The 17,768-nt window shown below is 35.3% G+C and overlaps 3 protein-coding genes across 3 annotated transcripts; all 3 read left to right on the forward strand.

Moving 5' to 3' along the window:
* The first annotated feature begins 1,761 nt into the window (after nucleotides 1-1,761).
* LOC111496433 (tetratricopeptide repeat protein 27 homolog) lies at nucleotides 1,762-14,168 on the forward strand. Its single transcript, XM_023146870.1, has 21 exons — nucleotides 1,762-2,171; nucleotides 2,328-2,466; nucleotides 2,669-3,000; nucleotides 3,263-3,344; nucleotides 3,416-3,719; nucleotides 4,920-4,978; nucleotides 5,635-5,724; nucleotides 6,110-6,201; nucleotides 6,398-6,496; nucleotides 6,584-6,661; nucleotides 8,973-9,057; nucleotides 9,135-9,193; nucleotides 9,505-9,574; nucleotides 9,691-9,782; nucleotides 9,901-9,963; nucleotides 10,109-10,175; nucleotides 10,756-10,959; nucleotides 12,565-12,681; nucleotides 13,385-13,537; nucleotides 13,687-13,821; nucleotides 13,856-14,168. Exons 1-20 carry the CDS (start codon nucleotides 1,762-1,764, stop codon nucleotides 13,780-13,782), a joined length of 2,691 nt encoding a protein of 896 aa, XP_023002638.1. The 3' UTR covers nucleotides 13,783-13,821; nucleotides 13,856-14,168.
* A 487-nt stretch (nucleotides 14,169-14,655) lies between these two features.
* Nucleotides 14,656-15,995, forward strand: LOC111469278. Its single transcript, XM_023114501.1, has 2 exons — nucleotides 14,656-14,936; nucleotides 15,735-15,995. Exons 1-2 carry the CDS (start codon nucleotides 14,769-14,771, stop codon nucleotides 15,780-15,782), a joined length of 216 nt encoding a protein of 71 aa, XP_022970269.1. The 5' UTR covers nucleotides 14,656-14,768; the 3' UTR covers nucleotides 15,783-15,995.
* A 1,330-nt stretch (nucleotides 15,996-17,325) lies between these two features.
* LOC111471989 (mitochondrial import receptor subunit TOM7-1-like) lies at nucleotides 17,326-17,748 on the forward strand. The gene has a single exon (XM_023117682.1). The coding sequence runs from the start codon at nucleotides 17,406-17,408 to the stop codon at nucleotides 17,625-17,627; it is 222 nt and encodes a 73-aa protein (XP_022973450.1). The 5' UTR covers nucleotides 17,326-17,405; the 3' UTR covers nucleotides 17,628-17,748.
* Nucleotides 17,749-17,768: the final 20 nt, after the last annotated feature.

Raw genomic sequence — 17,768 nt, forward strand, 5'->3', positions numbered from 1 at the left:
ATAATTTCTTTATTATCATTTATTAAAATTTTTAATTGGACGAAATTTCGGCAGCGTTCACGTGATTGCTCAAAGCTCCGCGTTTTATTTAGGCGGTTGGGCTTCGGACACCTTCCGTCGTGCAAAAACAATACAGATACTTATATTAATTAATTTATTTATTTATTTACGAAATATATATATATTTTTTACGATTCCGATTTATCCACGTGGCGCCACTGTATTTAATACGATTTTTGTGGAAGCATATTTCTAAATTTTTATTAGTATATTAATTTAACCATTGTATTAAAATTCTATTTTAAAATTATTAAAAACTATTTATATTATTAATTATACATTTAAGTATTCAATTTTAATATAATGAATATATACTAATTATCTTTGAGTTATAGAATGTAATTTATAAAATATTAAATTGAAGGCAAAGGAAATCCAATTAAAAGTATAATATTTGAAATTCAATATTATTTTATAAATACTAAATTTGTGAGTGACGCGTTATTTTATTTATTATTATTTACATTTTTTTTATTTTTTTAATTGATGTTTTGGTGAGTGGACACTAGTAGAATAAAGATAATCATTAATCAACGTCAAATTTCATAAATTTAATGTTTCTGTCATTAATTGAATTAAATGAAATCATTACATACATATATAATAAAGTATCAAAACTTTGTCAAAGTTATTATGCGAATTTATTTCTTATTAAAGTAAATAAATTCTTACGATTAAGTAAAGAATAGTCGTTATTATTATTTTAGAAAGATTGCGATTTATTTTATATTATAATGTAAATTAATAATTTGAATTTATTATTACACGGCAATGTGATTATGTTTATATTTTGTACATGAAAATGAAGTATGAATTAATTAAGAATATCAATAAATGAAGTGGTGAGTTGTAATATGAAATTTATTAGAAAATAAATGCGTTGGGGTACTTTTTGGCGTATTTCTATTTGGGTCTTTTTTTTATTTATTTATTGTCGATACATGTAAATCAAATCAAACGGCGAGGAATCCAGGTGTCACGCCACGTGGTCATAGCCAGCCGCAGCCATCAACAAGCTTCCTCCTTTTTCCAGCCACTCATTGTCTGTCTCCTCCACCTGTATTATTTTTAATTTTTAATTTAATTTGTGATTACCCCATTTTGACGGAATAATAAAAATAATATTAGATTTATAAAAATATCTTCCAATTTTAAAAATATGAAAATTTTGAAAAAATTTAATAATATATATATTTTAAATCTCAAAAATACCAAAATTTTAAAAAAGAGAATCAATTTCAAATTTGAATAATGAATATTCTATAAAGGGACTAGCAAATACTAATTTTAATTACTTTGTAAATAGTATATAATTAAGACGTATTTATTTATATGTTAAAAAGTATTTATATTAACTAATGATAATATATTCTAAAGAAAATATTTTACTTAAAAGAAAAACAGACTGCCTGCATTAATTTAATATTTTACTTTAAATATACAATAATCTGAAAAAAAAAATAATAATGCTTATACGAAAGCTGTCATCCACACATTTCCCGCACGTGTGTTGGAGTATTTTCAGCGTTATTTTAATTTTTTACCGTTCGATAAAATAAAAGAAAAAGTGTGTCTAGGGTTTGACAGGTAAATTCCAAGTCATGCCCTAAACCATAAACCCTTTCCATTCTTACGCGCGGTGGCGCCACCGTTTAAACCATATCGATCTTCCACATCGGACATCTGCAGACCCTGACGAAAATGTCGGAATCGGCGCCGGAGATTCTCCGAGCTTTCGAGCTTCGTCTCCTCCGCTGTACGTTTTCTTCTCCTCCGTTGGACTATCCGGTAGCTTCTCATAACCAAACTTCACGCAATCATCTCCACGAACCTCTTGACGCCTTCGTGAGTTCTATTGTAGCTGGCGACTATGGGAAAACCCTTGCTTCCGACGCTGCTCGGCTCGTTCTTGGACTTGTCAATCAGTCACAGTGTCCATTCACTGACTCGACCGAGTGCGCTGAGCGGGTGTACACTGAGTTGCTTGAGCGCGCTGAGAATTTCATTTTCAGTGAATCTGAAAATGAGGAGGATAAATTATATAGATTGATGATCGTGATTTGTATTGCAATTTCATCGTTTCTCGCGTTTACTCAGTGTAACGTGACTGGGTGAGCCAAAATAACGATTTCCCGCGTTTAAAGTTGTTATGTTTTCTTAAGCAGAGGCTTCGGCTATTCTTCATGGAGATTTAGAATGATGGGAATTCATTATCTTTATCTCTGTTTCCTAATTGATGCTTTTATTTTATGTATGCAATTTTGTAGACCATTAGAGGGACTGGCTAGATCTCCCATGGCAGTCATAGAGTCGAAAACTGAAGATTTTGCGGAGTGGGATAACTGGGCGAGGCATCAGCTCATGACCACCGGCTCCGATTTATTTGGTAAATTCACCAATATTCAGGTACGGCCGAATGACTTCTGAAATGTCATATTGGATTGACGTGCATTCAATATACACATAGCATGCACGTGCGCGCGCAATGCACGTATTCATGTTCATGCGTATGTGTGTGTTTGTTAATTTCATATTAAACTTTCCAGTCATAATCTGCTTGCAGTATTTCGCTTGCTGTTTTTAGATAGCGTTTCTTCGTGTCTTGTAGTATATAGTGTTTGCAAAGATGCTGCTCACAAGGATAAAAGATGTGCTATTTAAGGAAAATGCAAATTCAGTATGTGGGATGAAAAGCATTTCTTGGTGGCTTGCCAGGGTTGTGTTTCTTCAACAGAGAATTTTAGATGAGCGGTCTTCTTCTTTGTTTGAACATTTGCATGTTCTTATGGGTGAATCCTTACTTCATTTTGGCATTTTGGAAAACGTAAAGAGCTATTGGGGTACTAATTTACGAGAAGGAGAGGCTTCAACAATTGTTTCCATGGTTCATTTGGAAGCTGGGATAATGGAGTATTATTATGGAAGAGTTGATTCATGCGGGTAAGAATTAAAATATCCTGAGAAACCGTCTTAATTTTATTCATTAATGTCTAATGCACTATCTAGCCTTAGTGAACTACGTGCATTAATTCCCATGTATTCTCATCTTGATTTTTTTTCATACTCGCATTATTGTTCCATGTATGAATCATTAATTTTTTTTAAGGGTAATCTAACCACTAAACTGAAATTTCATGTTTTTGTCACAACCTGCCATTTTCTTTTGCTCAATTTAATTTTTGCTGAGATAGCTATTTGGCAGGCAGCATTTTGAGTCAGCTGAAGCGGAATCTGGTCTTCAGCTTTCTGTTACGGGTGTTCTTGGTTTTCGTACTTCATATCAGGTGAGAGCTTATAAAGTGCAATTTAGTGCTTTCTTGAAATTTTGGTCAGTTAGATATATCTTTTATTGTAGGTGGAGCCAAAGGCACAATTGGTTCTTGTTGCAAATACAGACTCATTAGACAGTGACCTTAAGAACCAGACACATTGTTCTTCCATGGATAAGGATAATTTGCCTTCCGAAACCAAAGCTTCTGAGACCTCTGACATTTTGATGGCGCCAAAGTTGGTAAATAATGGTAACGTGTCTGGAACTGAAACAGATGGAATACAGAGTGGTGGTTCCGCAGTTTCTAACCTCAAGACAATCCAGCAGGCAACCATTTTGGCAAAGTGCCTTCTAATTGAGAAGAGTTCTCGATCAGATGAGATGCAGAGTGAGTGTGTTTTATATGGATTTTGTGTGCTTTCTGTTTCTTTCTTGGTTGAAATATCAGTGAATAAGAGACTTATGGAACAGTTTGTCTCCCATGAAAAATGTTCTAAGAAGCTTTAACAAACCTCTGTTCTTTTAGATTTTATTTATTTATATATAAGAGAAGAACATACGAGTAGAAAATACAAGTAGCCTTGTAGCCTTCTTAATATGCATTCTTTTAAACAGCCTAACTTGTGGGGCTTATGTAATTGGCGAAGCTTGGGAGTTCACTTGACCTGATGTTGTTAATGATAACGTTGGTTATTGATATTTATTTATGTCCTAGATCTAAGTACTCCCCCATATCCATTAGTAAAGTGTTGTGACTTTAACTGCACCCCCATGGATCAAGTGCACTACAGCCTTAATTACGATGAATGAGGGAAAAAAAAAATCGACATGAACTTTTGAATAGATAATGAATTCTCTCTATCACTATTATGATGGAAGCTTTTAGGGATAAGGTTTTGCCTGAACTTCACTACCGTATACTGCACATGACTGCTTAATTCCCTATAATTATTGTATTGCTGGAAGGGATCTAACTAGTTCAACTTTGAATTTTTAATTTCAGCCATGATTGTGAATTGAAACTAATAAGTGCTATAATTGTACAGTGTAATTCAAATATTCCTTTATCATCTGTGTTTTGCTTGCTGCTTGTATGAGTGTAATGTAGCATGCTAATGATTAAGCGGTAAACTTTTGTTAATTACCAATCAATCATCTAAATAATCTGAAAATGTTTTTTTGATCATTATTTTCTATCACGTATTTATTAAAGACTTCCTTTTTTTTTTTTTTTTTTTGAAGTGGAATAAAAGAAGTATTTTAGCTCAAAAGATTTTGAATTGGAGTTATTCCCAAACAACTAGAACATATATAAAATATAACTTTGTTTGTTTATTTGAAAAATGTTAAATAAGAACTATAAAAATGAACTTTTTTATTTGAGCCACATTGTCTTAATTCTAAGAGAAGCGATTTCAAGTTTGAATTAGATTGGGATCATATAAATGAGTGACGGGTCGTAACTATGTAATCAGTGACTCCGATTTCACTTCCCACATTCTAGTTGCTTGCTATCTCGACTTAAAGACAGTACTTGTTTTTTAACTCTTCTTTTTGTGATATTAAGAGAAAAATTTATTTTCTACAGGGTGGGATATGGCTCCATATATAGAAGCTATCGATAGTCAGCATTCATCATTCTTTATGGTAAGAGCAAACTCATTTCATGACCTAACTACATTTGTCATGGAAGATGTCTGTGAACCTCGATCTTGATACATTAGAGAGCTTTTTGTGGCATCTTCTTTTTTACTAAATTACAGGGTTTGGATACACTTCCCCCTCCTTTTTTTGTATCTTCCATTTTTAATGGAAATGTCAGTTAAAAAATAATTGTGAAGCCACGCCTTTCTGAACATGGATCTTTTTTTTTTCTCGTGGAAATGCAAAATACCACAGCGATAAATTCGACCTCTGAAGTCAAGAAATGGAAATGTCAGTTAAAAAATAATTGTGAAGCCACGCCTTTCTGAACATGGATCTTTTTTTTTTTTTTTTTTGTGTGTGTTACATTATTGGTAGAAAATATAGGATTAGTTGTTCTGGTCAGCCCATGGCAGGTTAGTTCTTAAAGGGACTAAATTATATATTTAGCCTTAAATTATTCATGTTTGGTTTTACTTTGGTAATCTTTCAATTTTTATGCACATGAAGTTTGTAAAGTTTCATTCGTTTTCTGTTATTCTTCAATGTTGACCTTTCAAATGTCTAGAATTTTTCAATGGATTGATCTATTCTAATTTTGCACTTGACCTTTTCATTTACTTAATTTAATTTTGATGTAAATTTTCAATCATTTTCAGGTGAGGTTTTTCTGCAACATCTTGCGAGTTCGATGGGAATCGACTCGTAGTCGTACAAAGGAGCGTGCATTAGTGATGATGGAAAAATTGGTATGAAGTGCATCTTTTCTCCAATTTCATCAGTCTCCTCGAAGATACCTTCTCTTATCATTTAATCACCTGTTGCTAAAACCTCAACTTTTTTGGTGGTCTGTCTTGAACTTTTGTTTCTATCTTATGCTAAGTAAGTTTGGTTCCCTGACGGTGAAGTGGGAATATGGGCTGGGCATTATTTACATTTGTCTTTTTACCTCTTAATTTTTGAGTCTGATAATGTACTTTCTGCTGTACTTTTATATCTCCTAAGTCTGGGCCTTGAGGTGGGCGTGGACTTCTAGGAAAGTAAATGTTCTTTCTGTTGTACACCAGAAGTCCGATGGATCATCTTCATTATGTTTACCGTGGTGTCTCTCATCAATAATTTTCATTGTTCCAGGTTCAGGGTATTTATGATTCTTATCCAGGAGTGGCTCATAGGATGTATTTCTGTTGCGGGGTTTATGTTCCTACTTTTCCTGCTTTGAGGAAGTATGACTTTTACCCTCCATTCTTTGTCAGGATTATCATAGAAGTTTGAAGCTTTTAAATTAAAAGCTCCATACCATACACTCCATTCTTTGTCATGATTGCCAAAGAAGTGTGAGGTTTTAAAAAAGTTCTGTACCCAGTTTATGCCAAACTTGTTACATCTTCTTTAGTTCATGGTCCTTGACTTGAATTTCAGAGAATATGGAGAACTTTTAGTGAGCTGCGGTTTGATTGGGGAGGCAGTCAAAATTTTTGAGGAGTTGGAGTTGTGGGATAACCTAATCTTCTGTTACCGGTCTGGTGATTATATTTTCAATAGTCTATCTCGTGTCTACTCTTCTTTTCCCAGTTACAATCTCATGATAATTCATTAAACTAACAGTTTATTAGAGAAGAAAGCAGCGGCTGTAGATCTTATCAAGAGTCGACTTTCTCAAACACCCACTGACCCCAAACTCTGGTAAGTTTACTTATCTTTCTCTGAGCTTGGCTTTTTGGTTGATTCTATTTCACTAGTCTTCGCTCTCTAGTTGTTTATTATATTTATTTTTTGGTTAGAATAGCTTTTGCGGGTTGTTTTTTTGGGTAAGAAATTGAATCTTCATTGAATAAATGAAAGACAAACAAAACAAGCCCGAAAAAAGAAGGTGTTTTTGTCACCCTCCTTCACACAATTCACCTTAGCCTTTTGTCCCAAGCTCATATCCTCCCTTATAAGAATGGTCTCAAACTCCCCCTTCATAGATAACCGTTCCTCTTTATTTTCCCTGGTCAAAACCCCCTCTTCTGATGACTGGATCCTTAACTTTTCCACAATCGTCAACTTCTTTCTCCTAAGATCCCCTAAAGTTGAAAGATTCCATTCCTTTCCGGAAGCTGTAAGACTTCTCAACTGCCCAAGAAAGCAAATCCCTCCCACCTTCCATCCACCTTGACATCGCACCACGAGGATAAGGAATCTTGAAGGAGGGTGGGACGGCCACATGTTGTCAACGGATTTGAACCCCAAATAAGCTGGTGGAAGTAAGTCTCGACCCCAAGGTCTGTTTAGGATTTGGGAATAACTCGTCCCAAGCCTTAGAAAAGAGAAACCTATTCCATCCTGCACTTGACTTTTTCATCCTTCAAGCCAGACCAAGTAAACTTGTCGTTTGCCAATGGAGGATCTATGAGATCACAATCCTCAATGAATCTATTAAATCGAAGCATGGATCTTGTAACATGACTCCACTAGACATCTCCAAAGGATACCTAACCATGTTGAAATCCCCAACCAAGCGTCGACATTCTTTCCTTCCTTTCATGGGAGAACTATATACACTGATGTAACTCAACCATTTCCCAAGCTAGGAAACTCTAAAGCTACCAAAATAGTAAAAAGGCGGCCTCAAACTACATCAGAGATTTTCAATGGTACACATCCCACTTAACCAAAGTGCCCCCCTGACACACCAAAAAACTCCAACCTTATGCACTCCACATGGCGGTCTCACCAAAAAATTCTAATAAATTGATGACTATACCTCTCACATTTAGTCTCCGCCAAAATTGCAGTTTTTGGGTGCTCCCACAACAACCGTTCCTTGACTAACCTCCTTTTTAACTACCTTTAAGCCCCTTAACATTCCAAGACAAAATTGTCATTGAGATCCATTGGCATCCCTTACTACCCGCAAAACCTTCTTTCCTTCATAATTTACACACAAGTTTCTTTAGTTCTCTTTCCAGTTTCTTCTTTTTCCCTTTGCCTTTAGGCTACCCTTTCCTACTCACCGAGGTAGATTGAGCCTCCCCTTGGGCACAATTTGCAATCCCACTCTATTCAAGACCTAATCTAACAATTCTCTACGTAAATGCTTGTGAAATGTAAATGAACACTCTCGGGGCTAAAGAAGAGGCTCAAATTACCCAACGACTCTTGATTGTCTGTAGGAGGACTCCCTTCACTAAAGCTGACACTTGAAGGTATTAAAAAAATGCAACATTCTCTTGCCCACAACCCTTTGGAGGGTTTAGAAGGTGCTCAATAAGCCCTGTGGAAAGCTACAAAAAGGGAGTACAAACATAAAGGAATAGACAAATCCATCCTTGAAGCCATTGAATGAAAGAATGTAGGGGACAAGGTTGGGAAAAATGGAAAAGATAGGAAGGTAGAATTGCCCTCTCGCTTTGCCTCAAATTGGAAGATAAAACATTTGTATCGAGGGAAAACTCCATTCATTTCACTTGAGCACATCTCATTAGCATCGGTCTCAAACATGATTTCCAAAACTTGCAACCGCTTTGAAGCTCCATCTACCCTTGCACTTGCTACTTACTTTTGCTCAACGTGAACCATTTTGGTCACCTTAATCCCGCCATTGACCTCTTCTTGAAAGGAGGCTAAATCGCCCCCTTCCCTCACTAACCTTGCTAGAGAAGAGAGAAAAGATTCATTTGAGTAACTCACTACAGATGGGCCAAGAGTAGAGTAAACAAATTGGGTTCTTTCTTGGTACAAGTCTTAAATCCTGTCCTTCTCGTTTGCCACTTCTCAAGTGTTCACCTCTTCCTAAAGATCTCTTCTAAACCACATCCCTAAATCACACTCCCGAAGCAAGAACAATTTTTGTCCATCCTCACCTTGTGGCTTGTTGTCGTCAATTGGTTCTTAGAGATCCTATACTCTCTTTACCAATTACTGTAACTTATTTGTGTATCATCTTTTGGGGTTGGCGAAGTGGGGTTAGGGTTCTCAACAATGATTCTAGCTATCTTACTCACTTTCATAGGTGCTCACTGGGTGATGTTACAAATAGTGATGCTTACTATGAGAAAGCCCTGGAAGTTTCAAATAATAGATCAGCTCGAGCTAAGGTGATTTGGTTACATCATATAAATGACTTCCCAAGTATGCTTCATGTTTTGATTGCTTATTTTCTTGTACTTTACAGCGATCTCTTGCTCGTAGTGCATACAACAGAGGGGACTATGACACCTCCAAAATCCTATGGTATGTCTTACTGTGAACCATTGGTTTTTTTTTAGTACATCTGGTCCATTAATTTTCTTTATGTTGCATTCTTCATTGACAGAATGATGGAATTTGTTTAGAGTATCATGTACTTTTCCTTGAGAAGTTCTTCTACATGTAAAACTATCTTTTTTTGGTTGGATTTTCCCATTTATATTCTGATTCCAACTGCTAAAGTTCTATTAGTCACAGTTATGCCACTCAGCTGGAAACTTATATTCTCAATCATTGTATGGCTCCTATGTTTTGTGTTTAATTTTCTTTATATCAAATATATATTTCTTTTGTAGGGAGTCTGCAATGGCCTTGAATTCTATGTATCCAGATGGTTGGTTTGCACTTGGTGCTGCTGCATTAAAGGTAACTTGTCATGCAAATTACAGAGCATATAAACTAGGTTCTTCCATAATTTTGTTTTCTCAGATTTTAACGGTCTTGGAAAATTCTTGAAGTTATTTTTTGATGGAAAAATGCAGGCAAGGGATATTGACAAGGCACTTGATGGTTTTACTCGTGCAGTTCAACTTGATCCTGATAATGGGGAGGCTTGGAACAATATTGCTTGTTTGTACGTTTTTCTGACCTTTTGTTCTACTGTACTCTTACTCTGCAATCATCTTCTATATTTTGTCCCATTCACAATTTTGTTTGTATTTAGTTGCTTGTGCACTTTACGCATGATGCAGGCATATGATCAAGAAAAGGAGTAAAGAGGCCTTCATTGCTTTTAAAGAAGCCTTGAAGTTCAAGTTCGGTCTCTCTGCTTTTATCCATAAACATTTTTTTCTGCAAAGTTTCTGGATGTTTAATATCAATAAAAGTCCGAATGCACATACCTCTCTCAGTCTTTATTTAAGATTTTTTCAAAGTGACCGAATGTGAACTTCATTACAGACGAAATAGTTGGCAATTATGGGAGAACTACAGCCATGTTGCTTTGGACACGGACAATATTGGACAGGTATGCTTGTCTACTCCGTTGTTCCTATTGTTTTAGGTGTATTCATATGAAGCTACTTGCTTCTCGAGGTGGGTTGGATATAATGGGGAAGGCTTTAGATTGAATTATTGGATGTCATATGTTTGATATCCTTTGGGGCTTTTAGGTTTCTTACAAAGAAAAAGATATCCTTTGGGTCTAGCTTCCCAAAATGATGGATTCCTATTGTTCTGTGGCTTTCCAATGTGATACTATACTTATTCTGAAATTGGACTTAGGATCAATCAAAATACTTTTGCAAGTGGAAAAGTAAAAAGAATAGTACCCACAAAAAACAAGCCCCCACAAGATTTCAAAATATGATTGATTATACCTGACCCTTCACTTTTCTCTGGTACATATTGCGTTTGCTGCTTTATTTACGGTTCAATGTTTTGGTAGGATGGTGTTTTCTTCTATTTCTTAGAATTGAAAAACATCAACCCATATATTCCAGTACTTCCACATTTATAATTTACGCTGCATATTTATTAAAATTTGATCATTTATTGTGAAGCATTTGCATTAATTACTCATAGCTCTTTGTTTTCTTTCTTTCAAGGCATTGGAAGCAGTACAAAAGGTGATAGATATTACAAAGAATAGTAGAGTTGATGTCGAATTGTTGGAGAGAATCATGCAGGAGGTAGAACGGAGAGCTTCAAATAGCCACTCTGAATATTATCATTGTGAAGCAGACTTGACGGTTGATAAAAGTAGGGAAACTGATCATATGGTGGAGTTAATAGGAAAGGTTTTTCGTCAGGTAAAAAAAAAAGCTTGCCTTTTTAATTCTGAAGTTCCAAGTTACTTTTGCTTCAATATTTATTTATTTTGATTGATTATCATTCTAGTCATTATGTTGTCAGTGGAAGTATTGGAATACGAAAAAAGATGGACTAGGATACTGGGTGATCTAGTTGTAAGGAAAAATTAGAATCATTAAGTAATTGATTGTGTAATTGTGGCTGGCACAATTAAAATTGTCAATTCATTGTTGCTTCATTTCCCATGGAATATTTGATTTGTGAGAATATGTGTTTGTCGTAAGAAATCAAGCTGAAAACCCAACAAAAATGGATTCTGAGACCCAACTACAAAAAGGATTCAAATCCAACATGACAGGACAACCTAGTTCATAATTACAAATAGGCCGGGTAACTGATGTTCACAAAGAGATTAAATCTAACAACTTCCCAGACCTCCTCACATGACCTTTTCACCTCTCTAAAGTTCATGTTGTTCCTCTCAAGTCAAATTCTCTATAAAACAACAAAGAAGTTAAGGGACTGGTATGCCACAAAACTTTGGTTGAAGAACCCAGAAGCACCTCTTCCATTGAGAATCAATCTCTAATCGAGGCCAATCACAAACCAAACGACTTCATCTACTGAGTCCAAAGGGATTGATCAAACTGATAAACCTACATATATGGTCAAGGTCATCCTTCAGCCGCCTAGAGTGTAATGTACCATTACGGGTACAATACAAGGGAAGAGTGTTTAAATACAATCCATGGAATTGACTCTCCCATATAAAATATACCCCACTATTTTTTACCTTCTTTGAAACTTTAACCTGCCACACAAAGGAGATGATTTTTATGATTAGGTGAGATGACGTTTGGGGCTGAGGAAATGTCAATTTTCACTAAAGGTGTAGGACCGCTGATTGAGTTTATCTCTGCATTTCTTATGATGAAAAAAACTGAAGTGTGTTAGACAGCTGAGTTCTTATATCAGCGCTTTACTTCTTTTTTACAGTTGATAGTTGAAGTTCTTTCACACAAAGTTTAGTTTAGGGATTGGTCTATATATTTCTTTGGGGGATAATAAGAAAAAACCTTAGAATTGGAGCTCAAAATAGAAGGATAAAGAAAGGTATTCCACCTCATGCGCTCTATCAAGTCTGAAACCGGTCGCACTACATTATACCAAGTTTCCTGTTGAGATGACTAGCTTTAGTTGCTCCATGAAAGAGTGAACAAACTCGATGCAGAAAGGAATGCCATATTTACAATAGGAGACAAGAGACGAAAGAACAAAAACTAACCTACTGGACAGTTACAGGAAATGACTCTAGTTCAAAGAACTGTTGGCAAAGGATAATCATTAAAATGCCTAAGATCCTTCAGAAAGTTGATGTGAGGAGTGGTTCTCGCAATAAATGCAAGGTGGGTGTTTGCCCCAATCCCTGTTTGTGACAAGTGGGCAAAGGATAATCATTAAAATGCTTTTTAACAAGAACATCAAGGGGAATGAATTATACTAAAAAGCAAGTTAAACTTTGATGTGAGATTTTATTGTTATTACGATTGATCACGCAATTAAGATATGTAATTGTTATTTGTCTCTACTTTCTTCTTGTTAAGATTGTTCGAGGTGGGACTGGAGCAGATATATGGGGGATTTATGCAAGGTGGCACAAAATTAAAGGAGACTACACAATGTGCTCGGAGGCCCTTCTAAAGCAAGTCAGATCATATCAGGTATGGGATTAAGCTTGGAGTTTACAATGGCGAATGTCAAACAGATGGATTCTTACAACTCCTGTTTATCTCGTCAACTAACTTCCGACTGTATTTATTAATTGATCTCATATATCTTTTCTAATTATGAGGAGTAAGCGTTGATTCCAAATTATTGTTTCTTATGGACAAAAGGAATTTCTACACCCCCTCTTGTAACCATCTTTTTCCTTGGTTGTCTTGAATGAGATAATTTTCGTATTGCTCATTTTTTCTACAACGTGATATTGTTTTGTGCATTAACCACACACTTTGTACCATTCACTGTGGTTTGTGGAAAGCTATCGAGTTAACATCTTCGTCACTTTGTCAAAAGACCATTGTTCTGTGTTGTCATGTATATGTATCGTTAGGAACCAAAGTATCTATATGTGCAAGTTAGGTTGTTTTCTTTACTTTGGGAGGTATCTCAGGTACATCGCTTGTTCTAAATTCGTCTGCTTTGTGTGAGATGTCACCCGATAATCTACAATTTAGAAGAAATCTTAGTAATAGCAAGCGCATGAACTTCCTTTCTTGCTTCATTTGTGCATACGTTTCTTATATATAACCATCTCTAACTTTTCATATTGGCTTTAGGAGTCCTTGTGATGTTGAGGTGGTTCCAAATACATATCTTCAGAAAGTATCACTTGAATCAACTAATCGTGCTCGGCCTTTTCAGGGTTCTGATCTTTGGAAAGATAAGGATAGGTTCATTAAGTTTGCACAAGCGTCATTGGAACTATGCAGGGTTTACATGCATATATCAGCCACTACGAATAGTCAGCGAGAACTATATGCAGCCGAGATGCACCTCAAGAACACAGTAAAACAGGCAAGATTATTTAGTTTATTAAGATATATCACCTTTTCCATTTATGTATGCAGGAAGTAATTGACATAGTGCCATTTCTCATGAAAACACACCTCATGCTAATTGGCTATTACTCCTATAGATATGAACTTACAGTGCTTCATTTTCAGGCTGTTAACTTCTCAGACACCCAAGAATATTTGGATCTTGAAGCTTGCTTAGATGAAGTGAAGACAAGATTGCAATCTCATTCTGTGCTCTCTTGAGTTCTTATCAAGTTTTTTTTTGCCATACCTTGTCAGATCATTTTACAGTATGAGAAGCCACCGGGTAATGGCTGGTCGTAATCTCTTCGAAGCATTCAATCAGAAATGGACTTGTAATAGCTTTCATCAGCTTGATTCATATCTGGTGTGCCAAAGTCTGGAGTTCACTGCACAAAATCAGTTTTGAGGGAAAGTGTCAGAAGCATTTGATGTGAGCCATTCCCACTTTCCCATCCCCTCTAAACTTAAGCCGACTCTATTTTTGAAACAAAATCTCCATTTTTCTTACAGAAGGTTTCACTGCTTATGATCAGTGGCGAGTGTTCAAGCTAATGAAAGGGCTTCTGTATTATACTTAAATTTACATAATTTACAGCCTATTACTAAAAAATAGACTAATTTTTCATAATATTTTCATGAATATATATATATATATATATATATATATATATATATATATATATCTGTGTGGATGAGTTAACTAGGTGGAAGCATATGTTTTCGAGGTTTGAACTTTTCTATTTTCTATACTGAACTGGAAAGAAATGGTAAAAAAATATTAATTTGATAGCACGTGGGATAGGAGATTCGAATTTCTAATCTTCGAGGTGAAGCCAACATTTTTTTTTTTATTTAAATAATTGCATCTATAAATTTTTTGAATTTTCTTTAAGAAATAATCACATAAAAATATTTATTCTAAAACTAAGAATTCAAAAGGATTTTTAAGTACAAATGTATATTAAATAAGTTTCTAATAGAACTTTGGAAGTTTTAATATTGTGTCTCCTCTTTATTTGATCTGTAACAAGAAGAAATTGAGCCAACCATATTATATACTTTTTTATTTGATAATATAAATTAAATTAATAACTTAATGTTACTGCATACTATATATATGTTTTCGGTTCGAAGAGGTGGTGAAAATTTGTCGACTGGCAAAGCGAAGGAAGAGAGAGCAGGGAAGAAATTTGAACAGAGCAACAATGGGCGGAGGAATGGAAGCTCAGAAGAACAGATTTATCGAGGATTGGGGTTCTGCTAGAGAAAATCTTGAGCATAACTTCCGTTGGACTCGCCGTAACTTTGCTCTTGTGGGTATCTTCGGCATCGCCATCCCCCTCCTCGTTTACAAGGGGATCGTCAGGGAATTCGTAAGATCGTTTCTTTCTTTTCTCTTTTATGTTCCTTTTTCTTGCTTTGGTATGTGGTTCAATTTATTTTTTGATACCTTTTTGATCTGTTGACGCCCACCTACATCATTGTTCTTTCCTAGGGTTTCCATTTCTTCCGATTTTGCGACTTAGGATTTCCTTTCAGCTTGGTTGTTTAAAAGTCAATAAGTGAATTCATGATTTTCCGATTGTCTATTTCCTTTGATGTCATTCCTTTGTTCATAGAGTTCGAAATTTCATGTTCCCTTTGTTCTAGGTTTCAATCCTGACTCCATCCCCACATTTGATGTACTAAAACAATGTTGTTCATATATTTTTTTGTTGAGATGTGTAGAGGAAATACAACAAAAATTAAGATTTTACTGTTATCATCTATTTTTAATCACAGTGCGTCAGATTTCTTGGGGATCTTACAATATGGTTCTTTTTGTGTTCTTGGAGGATCACGATCACGCAGGATGATATTTGCTTTACTGTTTAGCGGGAAAAAATTGCTTCTATAACATGTTTTGCTTCGGAGATATTTGGCAGCAATACTGTTTTGTGAATGTTGGTGGTCTTAACTCCTGTCTTGTAACTGTGTTCATCTATGGTTTTTCCAATCTTCGCTTATTTTCCTTCAAAATGTGCATATAGTTCTTGTTTTGCGTTCTTCATTTATGTAAGTTTTCGTTCTCATTATTGAAGTGCTGATTGTCTGTAATTTTCAAGTCGCCGCACACTCTTTTTCGATCTTTCTTCTAATACATAACTTGGTCTCTAACATTATGATGACAGCATATGCAAGATGAGGATGCCGGCAGACCTTACAGGAAGTTCTTTTGAGCACCGTACTTGGGACTGCAATAATAATTCCTTGGAGTAATCAAACCTTTCTTATCTATGTGAGAACACTGAACCCCACCAATTTGGATTCTGGGACAATATTTCAGCTTTATGCTATGCAATTACACTGTATTTCATGTCATTTTGTGAACGCTGAGTGTTTTTTGTTGAAGATCATGCCTTCCAAATATGTTATGCATTTTTCCTTGTCTTCGTCGATTTTCTGAACACGGGGTGCTTGGATTATCATGTGGCTCAGGAATGCCAGAGTTTCATTGTGATAATTGGTTATATATTTACATAAGATGGCTGGTGGTAAATTGTTGGTTATTTCTTCTGTTTAGGAAATAGGGTGTTGGCCTTTCTTTGCTAAATCTTGTGTAAAGTCCAAGCCCATACGGGTAGATAATGTCCTATTTGGGATTTTCCCTTTCAAACTTCCCCATGGAGTTTTTAAAATAGGTTTCCCCATCTTTATAAAAAATGTTTCGTTCCCCTTTTCCAACCGATGTGGGATCTCAAAAATTTAAATGCTTCGAGGTCTAACGTCCTTCCTTGTTGACACTCGTTTCTTCCTTTTCCAATCAATGTGGGATCTCACATCTTACCGCCTCACAGAGTAGTGATTAGAGATGAGGATGTTGTTTGGTGGTTCCCTAAATATGCTTCTTTCTCCTCAGAAAATTGGAGATGTCGTCAAGGTGGAGGCTCCAATCTGAATTGGAAATGTTATGGCAAATTCTAGTCCTACTTTTGTTAGTCATAGATCACTAGTCGAGTTATGTTTGGTTTTGATTGTATTAAGGTTGAATCATATACACTTCCATTTTGTTTAGTACAAGTCATTTTATCCGTTCAATCCATGGGAGAAATTTAGATTTCTTGTTATTTTAAACGTTTTTAAGAGTAGATTTGACTAGAGACATTCATTGGACAAGATTGAGAAGCGGAGAATGAGCATAGATCGGGTTTTCTATGGAGAATTTTTCTCAATGGTTTTTTCAAATATAATGCATAATTTTTTTATTTTAAAATATAATTTTTATTAAAGAACGAAAACAAAAATCTAATATAAGGTTCATCAACTAAAAATATAATACCATTTTTTTTATTATCAACATGATTATTAAAAAGATCAAATTTTTATATTATCTTTCACCAAAAAAAAAAAAAAAACCTATAATTATATTACCAACATTGATGTGGGAACGCATCGTTTATCTAACGAAAAAAAATTTCTTCTTCATTCTACCATCTATTCTATAATTACACGTGTTCTTATACTATGATTTGAACTAAAGTTAGAAGCTTCTATTATTGTAAATAAAAAAATAAAAAAAAAAAACCTATATTTTTCCATATTTTAATTTTTAAAGGTGAACTCAGACTGAAAAAGTATCGATTACCTAATAAATTTGCAATGAATATAGACTGACAAATAATTGTATTAATGTTGAATGGACTAATTAAATGTGGCTTGAACTGGCTATAGCCGGTAATGACGTACAAGCCAGACCGGTCCACGTGTATGGTGTAATTAGGGTTTAAAGGCAGTACAGGCGCGCACAAAACAAGAACAAGAAGGTATCATCAGCATTCACCAAAGATCGAATTCTCGTAGCAATGGCTTCGAATGTTTCTCTTAAAAGCAAGGGAAAGAGCTCAAAGGGCTCTTCCAAGTCATCTGAGGGGAAATCCACAACCCAAGCCTTCAAGGAATGGACCACTTGGGCCGTGAAGAAAGCCAAGGTCATCACCCACTATGGCTTCATTCCTCTGGTCATCATCATCGGCATGAATTCTGAGCCAAAGCCTCAGCTCTCCCAACTTCTCAGCCCCGTCTGATCTGATTTCTTGCGATACGATTCTCCAAGATTTGGCGCTTTTTCTGATGGATCGGTGCCTTTTCGTCGATTCACGACTTTGGTTTCTGTTTTATGTGGATTTGTTTTTTTTTTTTTTTTTTTTTTTTTTTTTTTTTTTTTT

This window comes from Cucurbita maxima, unplaced genomic scaffold, assembly GCF_002738345.1.
Source record: "Cucurbita maxima cultivar Rimu unplaced genomic scaffold, Cmax_1.0 Cma_Scf00002, whole genome shotgun sequence".
In the NCBI taxonomy this organism is placed as follows: Eukaryota; Viridiplantae; Streptophyta; class Magnoliopsida; order Cucurbitales; family Cucurbitaceae; genus Cucurbita; species Cucurbita maxima.